Here is a 14,245-nt window from a genome sequence, read left to right on the forward strand (position 1 = left end):
ATACTGAGAAAGTCATGATGATGAAGGCTGTGAATGAGCGGTGTGAATAATAGAAAATGAATGAGGTGGATGAATGGTGATACAGCGAGAGTGATAAGAAATATAGTGTAATTAAACAGTGAGCTTGGGAATGTGTATAGGTGAAATGAAAAATTATGGAATCTAATGCTTAGCTGAAAATATAAATGAAACATGGAGAAGTGGATTTATACTAGAAAGCAGATAAATATACCAATTGAAATATACCACAAAACTTACATATGCATTAAAGCATCCAAAGTATTAGTGATGATAAACCATTAGTGCTCAGCCGGAAATGCAGATAAACATACCAAAGAATTTATAAATCTTTATTCATTTTCATATCTTATAACAAGTGTACAATAATTAATCAGAGAATTCTTACAAATCACTTGATATTCTTATAAATTATTATCAGTAAGCATAAAAAAGAAACCCTCCCTCCCCATCCCTTCTATTAGGAATCAGCCAATAAACATATATCATACATCCCAATCCCACACTAATCATATTCTATATAATAAAAATGGTTGCTCATACCAAAGAATTTAGATATGCATTGAAGCATCCAAATATGTGTGAGCTGAATTAAAAGAAAAAAAAATAAATAAAAACTGGAACAAAAATAATGATGTCCATGGACATACGCCATGCTGTTATAAACCAAAAGCTGTGTAAGGTGTGTCCAATAAGAGGTAAAACTAAATAACAAAATTCCAAAAAGTATAAAAGCTGATGACTATGGAAAAACTAAATCAAAGACTTATGGGACCATAGCATTGCTTAAATGCGTATAATTAATTGCAATGAAGCGACTGGGAGATTACCCTCAGTGTAAACTAAAAACTGTAAAACAAAACCAATATGTAAAAATAAGACTAGTTGCAGCAATAAAATCAAATGAACAATATATAAGCATACACTTCTCCCTCTGTATTCACAGTGATAGAGGAATAGCAAGACAGCGAATACAGAAAAACTGCAAATAATTTTTCATATGTTATTTGCGGTTTTCTATTAAAAACCATAGTAAATATTGAGAAACTGCAAATAACAAAAAAAAAAAAAACCAAGATTCACGATTTAAGTTGAAAACATTTATTGCAGCTTTTGAATAAAAGTGCTGTACATTAAACATGGGTGAACCAGTACTGTATAGAGTACATGTAATTAACTCTTACTCAGTCGGTGTCTTCCTCCTCATCGTCTAGTACATGTACTGCATGCAGTGCAGGAGGAGAAAAAGAGGATAAGTGAGCACCAGGTCCCTCCTCAGGCAGTGGAAGTGGATCTTCAGTATGCAGTACAGGTGTAGGAGGATGATGAAGAGACGAGGGGGATGCCTCCTCATGGGTGGAAAAGGTGTATGGAGAGTAAGTGACTCTAGGTTTCTTTTGGAAATACATTATGATTTCCGTCTGGCTCTTCTGCTTCATCATTTCTTTATATATATTTTTGTATGTAGAAATCGCTGCTTCTGCTAACTCCTTCATCTTTAATGCATGTACCATGGATGGGTCGATGTCATAGAAAAAGTCGACTGAATCATTGAACCTGCGTATGCCCGCTGCAATATTATCCACTGTAAACTTGTCTTCTGGCACTTATTCTTCTTCTACTCCTTCCTCTTCATCTGGTATTGCCTCTCCATCAGGAGTAGTCCGGTCAATTAGGTCATCTTCCTTAACTTCTTTTGCTCTGGTGTCTGTTAAGTCTTGAATATCCTCCATATCCATATCTTCAAAGCCTTCCCCACCTACCTGCCTTGCCAAATCCATGATGTCTTCCATAATTTCTTTGACAGGCTCTGTGATATTGACAGTGTTCTCCCTTTTTACACATTCAGGCCAAAGATTCTACCAGCACAAGTTGACTCTGGCTTGACAGCTTTCACTGCTCTTTCAATAATATTGATGGCATCGGCAATAGTGAAGTCCTTCCATTTTTTCATAATGTTATCCACGTTTGGGCCTTCGTCCATCACATGCACAATCCTCTCCAATAAATACCTTGTGTAGTATGCCATGAATGTCCTAATTACCCCCTGGTCGAGAGGCTGGATGAGAGACATTGTGTTGGGGGGCAGATAAACAATCTCAACACCCTCAATGTGGAACTCAGGTGGGTCTGGGTGTCCAGGGGCATTGTCCAATATCAACAGAACCTTGAATTCCATTCCTTTATTGGCTAGGTATTTTCTTACTTCAGGCACAAAACACTGATGAAACCACTGTAGGAACAGTGCTCCGGTTGTCCAAGCCTTCTTGTTGCTCATCCAATAAACAGACAGCTGGAACTTATCTTTTCCCTTCAAGGCTCGGGGGTTCACTGCTTTATAAATCAGTGTTGGCTTTATCATATGGCCTACTGGAGGGGTGTCCAATGTCGGTCCTCGAGGGCCGCAGTCCAGTCGGGTTTTCAGGATTTCCCCAATGAATATGCATTGAAAGCAGTGCATGCAAATAGATCTCATGCATATTCATTGGGGAAATCCTGAAAACCCGACTGGACTGCGGCCCTCGAGGACCGACATTGGACACCCCTGGCCTACTGCATTTGCACAAAGCAGCATGGTTACTCTATCCCTTGCAGCCTTGAAACCTGGTCCTCACTTATCCTCTTTGCTAATGAAAGTCCTCTGTGGCATTTTCTTCCAAAAGAGAGCAGTTTCATCGGCATTGAATGCCTGCTCAGGTATATCCCTTCTCTTCAATAATTTCCTTAAAGATAGCAGGGAACTCTCTAGCTGCCTCTTGGTTGGCAGATGCTGCTTCTCCTGCCACTCACATTATGCAGGCCTTACCTGTGAAGGAATTTATCAAACCACCCTTTACTGGCCAGAAAGTCGATGCATTGTGATGCTCCGCCTTCCCTGCTCCTCAAGTTATCATACAAACATAACATAACATCGTACTTATAAACCGCAAAACTGAAAGTTCAATGCAGTGAACAAAAGATTAAAAATAACATAACCTAAGGATGATTTAAATTAGTTCGCTAAATATTTTGCCTTTCCTCTTATCATCACAGTCTACCGGAATTCTCTTCTTGTAGCAATCCTGCACCCACAGAGATGTTGCAGCTTCCATACAAGAGAAATTGACATCTCGTACAACATGTAATGTCTTCGCACCTGTAGGAATAGCTGCTGCAACAGCTTCACAGATTGCTTTTTTATTCTCCTTTATGTATCTAACGGTAGACTCATTAATGCCATAATGCCAAGCAACAGCGGAGCATAACAACAAAATCCAAATAGCACCAAAAGGTTCCACAAATAAAATGAAGCAGCAAAGCAACAAAAAGATTGTGGAACAGAAAGTTGGATGTACCGGTTTATAGTTTAATAAGCATCCAAATAACTTAAAAACAATCCACAAAGGGTGTACAGTCCTCCCCCGAAATTCACGGGGGTTCCGTTCCAGGAGCACCCGCGAACTTTGAAAAACCGTATGCGGTTTATGAGTAGGGATTGGAAGTGGGAGAGGGCTATAGGGGCGGTAGCGGGTGTTGAGAAAATAAGGTTGTAAAAGATGAACAGTCCTCTCTTGTTTTGTTTGGACTCCTAATGCCTCACCTGACTTTAGTTGCAAATTCCTCCACTGGGATTCCTGCTTCCCTACTGTGATTTCTTCTAACCACGAGTTTGAGCAGTGCAGCACTTGATGCTCAGGTCAGTTTTGCAATATGGATGCGCACGGTGAAGTCCAGGAAGAGGCGGTCAGAGAAAACTGTGAATGAGTGAATTCGCTAATCGCAAACCGCAAATTCGCAGGGGTATACTGTATACAGTCACAAGTGACCCACAGGATAGAAACCAAATAATGTATACAATAAAAATGACCCAACATAATAAAATGCCTTCTTCAGGGGTCTTATAGGGTCCATGGCTGTCTTAAATATAAAAACATAAGTCACAAAAAAATCCAACTAGTTAAGAGGCTACAAACAAGCAGCACAACTCACAAGACTCCGATCTGCTCCACAATCTTTTTGTTGTTTTGCTAAAAAAATCTACCAAACAGGCATGATGGCAAGAACGTTAAACCTAATTAACGAAACTCTGAATTCCCAAAGGTAACTAATGGCTATGGAATGACAAAAACTAAAAACAAGAACAAAAGTGTAGCTTTGATATATGCAAGTGGATGCGGTGAAACAACTAAATAATACCTTCATTGCATAGTGAAGCAAACCAATGTATTCGATTGAACTTAAAAAAAACCCTAACTAGATTTAAAATGATAAAATCAAGGCAAAATGTACAAATTAGACAAGGGCTAGCAATAAAGTATCATAAGGCCCAAGGCTGGCTCAGAAATGTAAAATAAAACCCAGCGAATGTGAACAAATCAAATGGATAGCAAAAAAATAGAGCTGATTTTGTGAAAACCCAAAACGGGTTACAAAATTAAAAAATGGAAAGGCTAGGGTGACAGTGTTGAGTTCATCGCACGCCAATACACGTTCAAAAATACACCGCGGGAAAGCTGAGGTGATCAAAAAAAGCCCTTGAACTGTGAAATCAAATTACTGTATATACTCGAATATAGGATGAAATTTTTGGTTCAAAAAATGGCCCAAAAATGGGGATCTCGTACTATATTCGGGTCATCACCCGGTGACCACCTGACACCTTCCTGGACTTGCTTCAAGCCTGCCATTAGGCCGGGACAGTAGGGATCCCTCTTGTCTCCCGTCCCGGCTGATACAAACAATTTTTTACCCCTCCCCCCGCGTACCTTTTCCCTGGTGGTCCAGTGGTGTATGGGCAAGAGAAGTGAGCTTTCCGTGCTCTAGCCCCTACTTCCGATCTCGCAGCCAGCAGCGCACCCAGGCCAGCAGGCAGGAAAGAGCTTTTCGAGCTCCCGCTCAGCCCTGCGCTGTTCGCGGCAGCCATTCAGGGAGCAGCGCAGGGCCAGGCAAGAGCTAAAAAATCTTGTTCCAGCCTGCCAGCCCGGCTGGCACCACTGGCTGCTGGCTGCAAGATCAGAAGGAGGGGCTTGAGCGTGGAAAGCTGCCCATACACCGCTGGACCACCAGGGAAAAGGTACGCAGGGGAGGGGTAAAAAATTGTTTGTATTGGATGGAAAACAGGAGGGATCCCTCCTGTCTTGGCCTACCACTACACAACTAGAGGGGGAAGAGGGTACAAGGAAGGAAGGTGGGACAGGGTGCAGAGCCTGGCAAGGAGGGGGCTGGGTGCAGAGCCTGGCAGGGAAGGGGGCTGAGTTCAGAGCCTGGTAGGGCAGGGCGGGAAGGGTGCTGGGTGCAGAGCTTGGCAGGGAGTGAAAGGGGCTGAGATTAGAGCCTGGCAGGGAAGGGGGCTGAGTTCAGAGCCTGGGAGGGAAGAGGGCTGGGTGCAGAGCCTGGCAGGGAAGGGACCTTAGTTCAAAGCCTGGTAGGGCAGGGAGGGAAGGGGGCTGGGTGCAGAGCCTGGCAGGGAATGAGGGGGGCTGGGTTCAGAGCCTGAACATTTGATTTATGGTTTTAAGATTTACATTGTTTATAGTTAAAGCATCTGTTTGGTTGAACTTTTCACATCTCATTTGCCTCCTACTATTTGGTTGTCCTGCCCCATTCCTGCAAGCTCCATCCTCATTTGCACAAGCCTCAAACACTTTAAAATCATAAGTGTTTGAGGCTTGTGCGGTTAAGGCATAGCTTACAGGAATGGGACAGGAACAATGACAAAACTCGTGGAAAAATTGAGCTTCTGCAGGGACGGGGACAAATTTGTCCCTGTGACATTCTCTACTAGAGAGCAAGCAACCAGTAGAAAGCATCCCATAATACACAGGGAGTTGTCCAGCTGGTCTGAAAAAGCCTCTCACAAAGAGAACTACAATTATATAATTTATTAGTCCTATCCTAATTAAATGCACAGGGACTAGAATCTGCAAGAGGCAATGCTTAAACTTAAAACACAAGAGTTTATATCTACGGAGTTGTGATTCAGATTGAAATAACTGAAGACACGTAGGAATATAAACTTAAAACACAAGCAGCCTGCTTGCATGAATATGGGGGCAGAAGAATGAGTGTGCCCCAAACCACTGTAAAGTCTGAAATAAGTATGTCTGTTCTCCTCTACTAAAACCTTCTCCGTGTCCAGGGATAAGGCCAAGATAGGATGGAGTAGACACTTATCGTTTGTTTTTCCAGCTCTCTGAAATCACCTATTTATTTATTTGGTTTTATATCCATTTATATCCCGTCCTCCCAGGGAGCTCAGAAGAGGTTACAAGTTTACATACATATTAAAGTGTTTTTATACAAGGTGTTGGCAAACATGGCATGGCAGTACATTGTCTGACAGGGATGGCAAAAGTCAACAAACATGGCATGGTATGGTGAGACACAGCATGACAAACATTGCATTATAAGTGTGGTTAACATAAGTACATAAGTACATAAGTAGTCGCCTCCGCCGGGGCAGACCAGAGGTCCATCCAGCCCAGCGGTCCGCTCACGCGGCGGCCCATCAGGCATATTGCCTGGTCAGCGGTCCCTGACTAATTTTATTGCCTACCTCTACAGTTATCTCTAAACCTTCCACTGCTCTTATCTGTACCCCTCAATCCCTTTGTCTTCCAGGAACCTATCCAGGTCATCCTTGAAACCCTGTACTGTGCTATTTCTTATCACGGCCTCCGGAAGGGTGTTCCATGTGTCCACCACCCTCTGTGTGAAAAAGTACTTCCTTGCGTTTGTTTTAAACCTGTCCCCCTTCAATTTCATCGAGTGACCCCTTGTTCTTGTGGTTTCTTTCAAATTGAAAAATCTGTCTTTGTCAACCTTTTCGATGCCCCTCAGGATCTTGAAGGTCTCTATCATATCTCCTCTGAGTCTCCGCTTTTCCAGGGAGAACAGCCCCAGCTTCTTCAGTCTGTCAGTGTATGTAAGGTTTTCCATACCCTTAATCAGTTTAGTTGCTCTTCTCTGGACTCCCTCAAGCATTGCCATGTCCTTTTTGAGGTACGGTGACCAGTACTGTACACAGTATTCCAGATGCGGGCGCACCATAGCCCGGTACAGTGGCAGGATGACTTCCTTCGTTCTGGTCGAGATACCCTTCTTAATGATACCTAACATTTGGTTTGCTTTCCTCGAGGCTGTGGCGCATTGTGCCGACGCCTTCAATGTCGTGTCTACCATCACTCCCAAGTCTCTTTCCAGATTACTGACCCCTAGCATTGATCCCCCCATTTTGTAAGTGAACATCGGGTTCCTTCTCCCTATATGCATGACCTTGCATTTCCCTACATTGAAGCTCATTTGCCACTTTTTCGCCCATTCTTCCAATGTCGTAAGATCCCTTTGGAGATTCTCGCAGTCAACCGTGGTTTCAACCTTGCTGAATAGTTTGGTGTCATCTGCAAATTTGATGACCTCGCATTTTGTTCCCGCCTCCAGGTCGTCAATGAATATGTTAAACAGGAGCGGTCCCAGCACCGATCCTTGAGGAACCCCGCTCGTGACCCCTTGCCAGTCCGAGTAATGGCCCTTTACACCAACCCTCTGCTTCCTGTCTGCCAGCCAGTTTTTGATCCATCGGTGGACCTCCCCGTGCACCCCATGGTTCCATAGCTTCCTGAGCAACCGCTCATGTGGTACCTTATCGAAGGCTTTCTGGAAGTCTAGGTAAATTATGTCTATGGGTTCTCCTTTGTCCACCTAGTTGTTTACCCCCTCAAAGAAGTACAACAAGTTTGTGAGGCACGACCTACCCTTGCAGAACCCATGCTGGCTCGACCTTAGCTGTCCATTTTTTTCGATATGGTCACAGATGCTGTCCTTAATCAGTGCCTCCATCATCTTTCCCGGGACCGATGTGAGGCTTACCGGCCTATAGTTTCCCGGGTCGCCCCTCGAACCCTTCTTGAAGATGGGCGTGACATTAGCTATTTTCCAGTCCTCCGGGATCTCTCCAGTTTTTAGGGATAGGTTGCATATTTGCTGAAGTGTCTCTACTATTTCATTCCTTAATTCCTTGAGCACCCTTGGGTGAATGCTATCCGGACCTGGCGACTTGTCGCTCTTTAGCTTGTCTATCTGCCTGAGGACATCCTCCTGGCTCACCTCTAATTTGACCAGCTTGTTATCTTGATCTCCATTTTCTATTTCCTCTGGTTCCGGAATGTTGGATGTGTCCTCCCTCGTGAAGACCGATGTAAAGAAGTCATTTAACTTGTCAGCTATTTCTTTTTCCTCCCTCACTACTCCCTTTCTATCCCCATCATCCAAGGGCCCCACTTCCTCCCTCGCTGGTTGCTTCCCCTTTACGTACCTGAAGAATGATTTGAAATTTTTTGCCTCTCCCGCTAGTCTCTCTTCATATTCCCTCTTTGCTCTCCTAACCACTCGGTGGCACTCCTTCTGGCTTTCCTTGTGTTCCTTTTGGTTGGCCTGCGTTTGATCCTGTTTCCATTTTTTGAACGATGCTTTCTTGTTACTGATCGCCTTTTTTACAGCTGCCGTTATCCATGCTGGGTTCTTTATTCGATTTTTCTTGCACTCTTTTCTGAACCTGGGGACGTACAGGTTCTGTGCTTCGTGCACCGTACGCTTGAGCAGGGTCCAGGCGCTTTCTATGGACTCTACCTTCCTTGTGCTGCCGTTGAGTTTCTTCCCCACCATTTTCCTCATTGCATCATAATTCCCTTTTCTGAAGTTGAGCGCTGTTGTTGTGGTTCTTTTCACCCTGGATGATCCCAGTTCTAGTCTGCATTGGATCATGTTGTGATCGCTGTTTCCCAGTGGGTCTAATACCGCTACTTCCTTTGCAGGTCCCCCCAGTCCACTGAAGATTAGATCAAGAGTAGCTTCTCCTCGTGTAGGTTCCATGACCAGCTGTTCCAGGAAGCAGTCCCTCGTGGCTTCCAGGAATTTGGTCTCTCTCTCGCAACTTGAGTGCCCGATACTCCAGTCTATCCCAGGGTAGTTGAAGTCTCCCATCACCACCACACTTCCATTCTTGCATACCTGCCGCAGTTCCGTCTCCAGGTCCCGGTCGATTTCTTCCGATTGGCCAGGCGGACGATAGTATAGACCCAATTTGATGTCTGCTCCAGATCCTCCTGGTAGCTTAACCCATATTGATTCCAAGCCTTCCGACCTTACTGCTGTTTCCATTTTGGTTGAGGGTATGGAGTCTTTTATGTATAGCGCTATTCCTCCACCCTTCTTGTGTGTCCTGTCTCTCCTGTAAAGTTTGTACCCTGGTATGACCACATCCCATTTATTATCATCAGCCCACCACGTTTCTGTGATTCCAATTATGTCCAGGGCTTTTTGACTGGCTATAATTTCCAGCTCTCCCATTTTGGCCCTGAGGCTCCTCGCATTTGTGTAGAGGCAATATAGGTCCTGATTTGTCGCCCGCCCTGCTGTTTTCTTTCCATGGCTCGGCGCTCCCACCTGGCTTGCCTTTACCCGGTCATCCACCTCCCGTGGCGTGTCCGTTTTGCCCCCATCCAGTATCTCCTTTTTTGGATGGTCCTCTTGCTCCCATTGTTCTCTTTCAACCATGCCTGTTAGGCTCGTTTGTGCACTGGGCCCCTGCATTGCATCTGTGGGCCTTTTTTCTGAAGATTTCCACTCAACCCTTTTGTTTAAAAGTTCCCTCCCAGTCCCTTTGTCCAAAAAGTCCCTCTCAGCCCCTTTGTCCAACATAGCTTGGCAAACATAGTATTATATATACACGCATAGCATGGCAAACCTATATAAAGTGCTACTTCTCCAGAAAGGGGGAAGGTAGCTTTGGAAAGAAAACAAGCAAAACGATGGAGTAGTTGAACTGGCATTTTGAGACTACTTACATTACATTACATTACATTAGAGATTTCTATTCCGCCATTACCTTGCGGTTCAAGGCAAAAGATATATAAATGGGGGTTACAATGGAAGAACAATTGTCATTTCTAGAGTTGTTAAGAGTTAGTGAAGTTAGGACTGTTTCAGGAATTTCTTGAAGAGTATAGTTTTTATTTCTTTTCTGAAAAACTTGTAGTCTGGGGTGGTTAACAGTAGGTTGGAGATTCGGTTATCTAGTTTTGCGGCTTGAGTGGCTAGGAGGCCATCGTATTGTTTTGTCCGTTTTACTTCTTTGATCGGGGGAGGTGTGAATGGGGAGTGCGTTTTTCTTTGTCTGGTTGAGGTTGCTTGGATGAGGCGGTTGTTTAGGTAGGATGGGCTGTTTCCGTTTAGGGTTTTGAATATCATGCAGTAGAATTTAAATAGTATTCTTTCTTGGATTGGTAGCCAGTGTGAGTTGATGTAAGCCTCTGTGATATGATCATGTTTCCTCAATGAGTAGATGAGTCTCAGAGCTGTATTTTGGATTGTTTGTAGTTTAGGGAGGAATTTGGGATGTGTTCAAAGGGCTACTCTGTCATGCTAGTACACTCACACAATTGTCTGTTAAGATGACTAAGGAAATGCCTATGAGTCTGTCATAGGGGAAAACATCCTCCAGGGATTCAAGACAAAGTTAGACAAGTTCCTGCTGAACAAGGACGTACGCTGATATGGATAGTCTTAGTCAGGGCACTGGTCTTTGATCAGAGGGCTGCTGCGTGAGCGGACTGCTGGGCATGATGGACCGCTGGTCTGACCCTGTAGCGTCAGTTCTTATGTTCTTACCTATAACTTTGAAAAATCTATTAGATAGGATTTTAGCATAAATATTATAATCAGTCTTTAAAAGTGAGATGGGTCTATAATTCTGTTCTAACTGAGGATCTTTATTAAGCTTTGGAATAGCTGTAATTATTGCATCAGCAAAATGATTGTTTTGTGAAATATCTAAAATACATCTATATAGTCTGGGGTGTTTTAATTGTCCATCCTTGTTCTATATAATTTTTTGTTTCTTTCCTCCCTTTCAAGCCCTGAAGAGCAGTAATTCAGACATGTCAGCCTGGTTCAACCTGTTTGCAGACTTGGATCCTCTTTCAAACCCAGATGCCATTGGACGTTTGGATGATGACCTGCTGAGTGCTTGAGTTTGGGTGGATAGCTTGTATGTCACTACTATGGCCTTGAAGTACACTTTTTCTTTGAAACCTTTATAGAGATGAATTCTAATCCTTTACCAGCCACCATGAGTGTAGCCCTCACAATGATTATCTTGCTCACCTATGCATTCAGGGTGGCTGAATGATTAGAAATTTGCACTGACCTTTAAAGAATCAGCTTTAGTTATTAAAAGGTTTCAAGTTCATTCCTTGACTATCGCTAAAGCACCTATACCGGGAGAATGAGTATTTCTAACACATTTGCATAAATCTATTCTCAAAAATCACGTGTCCAGAGTGTTCAAGGATTAGATTTGGGACCAAGTTTTCTGAAAAAATTCATGTCAGCTTTGATGCCTTTTTGAATAGTTATATTCCCAGCACAAACCTGACAATAGAACACTAGTTTGTTTATTTTTTGGGAGTACACTTCCCCCTCCGTATTCGCGGGGGTTCAGGGCAGAGCCGGCCCGCGAATATTAAAAAAACACAAATAATATTCTGGCCGGTTCTGCCTCTAGCCCGCTTCCCCCGGCTATTTTAAGCCCTGAAAACTCCCCCCTTAAGCCTTACCTGGTGGTCTAGCGGGTTTTCAGGGCAGGAGCGATCTTCCCACGCTCCTGCCCCGTGCAGTTCGCTCACAGGAAATGGCTGCCTTGAGCTCCCGTAGTTTCTTGAGCCATTTCCTGTGAGCGATCTGCACAGGGCAGGAGTGTGGGAAGATTGCTCCTGCCCTGAAAACCCGCTAGACCACCAGGTAAGGCTTAAGGGGGGAGCTTTCAGGCTTAAAATAGCCTGAAAAATGAAAATGTATTTTTTGATCTAAACCCGCGAATAAGCGAATCCATAGATACGGAATTCGCAAATACAGAGGGGGAAGTGTAGTGAAATTGAAGAACATGTAATTGCTTGTGAGAGTACAGAAATATAGGGAAACATTTAACATTGAAGTATTAGTTTCTAATGTTTAGTGTGGTGCCTTAAGGAATTTCTTAGTTGTTTGGCTGGAGTAGATATTAATGTAAGCACAAACAGCAAAATGGGGATAGCCAAAGGAGATAATGGTGGCGCTGGAGCCATGCACTGGTTATAAATTTTATTGCTGACCCAAACATAGCTTTGTTTTGGCAAGTACCTATATCGGGGGTTCCTTGTTTTTCAATGTGCCCAATTCCTCCTGCCAGAAGTCCCCCCCCCCTGAAGCAACCCCCAGCAGGAGGAGTACCAAATTCCTCTTGCCCACCCCCAAGCGCTCTCCCCCACCCAACCGTGGTAGGCAGGAGGGATGCCCACTCCTTTCTGCCAGAACACCCCCCACCCATCCAACAAGCTTAAGTGTCCTTACGCATCTCCCTCAACCACGACAGATGCCTATGGTGTAGGCAGCCTGCCTTGGGATGTATTTTTAAAGTGTGTCCCAATTGGCTGGTTAGAGAGCGGTAAGGCACCTACAGTCAGGATGCCGTTTATAGAATTTGCTCCAATATGTTCACATACCTGAGCATCTCTTATAATGTCAATCCAACAAAATATCGTTAATGTTCAAAATAGCACTGAGACCGTAAATATTCACAAACTCACTTCGTTGTGGTCTGCTAAAACAGTGTCTCCTTTCTCCTTCCTTAGATATTTATGCAGCCATAAAACATCTTTTCATTTAGGCTGAAAGCCAGTTGGTCTGTGGATCTGGAGACATAGCAGGATGTGTTTGGAGTAGGAATTGGGAGGAGAGTGTGGCATAATGGTTAGAGCTACAGCCTCAGCATCCTGAAGTTGTGGGTTCCTACCCTGGGCAAGTCACATAATCCTTCACTGCCCAGTTACATTAGATAGAGTGTGAGCCCACTGGGACAGAGAGAGATATTGCTTGAAGTACCTGTTTGTAAACCACTTTGAGTTTGGTTGTAAAACTACAAATAAGCAATATACAAGCCTTTTCCTCCCTTCCCCAAAATGCACAAATAGAGGAATTGTGGTTAGTGATCACTTTGGTTATGTCTTGTTTCATTCACTCATCTAAACGATCATGCCACCCGAGAGAAATAGTAGAAAAGAATTGCCATACTGGGACACACCAAAGGTCCATCAAGCCCGGTGTCCTGTTTCCAACAGTGGCCAACTCAGAACCCATGTAGAGAATGACACAGGGACAATATTTTCCATCCCTTCACCATCCCTTCAGTTCTTTTCCTGTCCCTGCCCCATTCCTGCAAGCTCTGTCCTCATCTGCATAAGCCTGAAACACTTTAAAATCATGTGTTCGAGGCTTGTGTGATTAAGGCAGAGCTTACAAGAATGGAATAGGGACAGCGACAAAACTCGTAGGAAAATTTGTCCCCGTGTCATTCTCTAGTCCCAAGTAGTAAAACAGATTTTATGTTGCTTATCCTAGGAATAAGCAGTGAATTTCCTCAAGCCATCTCAATAATGGCCTATGGACTTCTCTTTTAGGAAATTATCCAAACCTTTTTAAAATCCCGCTAAGCTAACTGATTTCACCACATTCTCCGGCAACAAATTCCAGAGTTTAATTACATGTTGTGTGAAGAAATATTTTCTCTGGTTTGTTTTAAATCAACTACTTTGTAGCTTCATTGCATGTCCCCTAGTCCTAGTATTTTTGGAAAGAGTGAACAAGCGATTCACACCTACTCTTTCCACTCCACTCATTATTTTATGAAACTTTATCATATCACCTGAGTCGTCTCTTCTCCTAGCTGAAGAGCCCTAGCCCTTTAGCCTTTCCTCATAGGGAAGCCGTCTCATCCCTTTTATCATTTTTGTCACCTTTTCTAATTCTATATCTTTTTTAGCAACCAGAACTGCACACAGTATTTGAGGTGCAGTCGTACCATAGAGAGATACAAGGGCATTATAACATTTTCATCTTTGTTTTCCATTTCTTTCCTGATAATTCCTAACATTCTATTTGCTTTCTTAGCAGCCGCCGCACATTGAGCTGACATTTGATTAAAAATAAAGCATTATGATCCAATTTAGTTACTGAAACACATTTGAACAGTATCCCTTCCACCTTGTTTTATATATAGTGAGAACAAAGGCAAGAACTAAGGACAAGTGAGAAGTCTTGGCACTCAGTAACACTAAACAGAAACTCTATTAAAAGTTAAGCATTTTAATCAAAGAGAATATGGAGAGGCAACTCAAATTCAAATATAGTTCAGCAATGCTTTGTCTTGTGATTG

The 14,245-nt window shown here is 43.4% G+C and overlaps 1 protein-coding gene across 4 annotated transcripts in view; it reads left to right on the forward strand.

The window, feature by feature from the left end:
* ICA1L (islet cell autoantigen 1 like) overlaps positions 1 to 14,245 on the forward strand; it is a 99,615-nt gene that overhangs the window by 74,444 nt on the left and 10,926 nt on the right. For 2 of the 4 annotated variants that reach the window (XM_033945790.1, XM_033945787.1), the window contains one exon: positions 10,912 to 11,612. In XM_033945790.1, coding sequence (XP_033801681.1) covers positions 10,912 to 11,027 — 116 coding nt within the window. In that variant the 3' untranslated portion in view covers positions 11,028 to 11,612. Of the gene's footprint in view, positions 1 to 10,911; positions 11,613 to 12,665; positions 13,287 to 14,245 lie in introns of those variants that run through there. The other 2 variants (XM_033945789.1, XM_033945788.1) reach the window with 2 other exon arrangements.

The sequence above is a fragment of the Geotrypetes seraphini genome, chromosome 5 (assembly GCF_902459505.1).
Source record: "Geotrypetes seraphini chromosome 5, aGeoSer1.1, whole genome shotgun sequence".
Classification (NCBI taxonomy): Eukaryota; Metazoa; Chordata; class Amphibia; order Gymnophiona; family Dermophiidae; genus Geotrypetes; species Geotrypetes seraphini.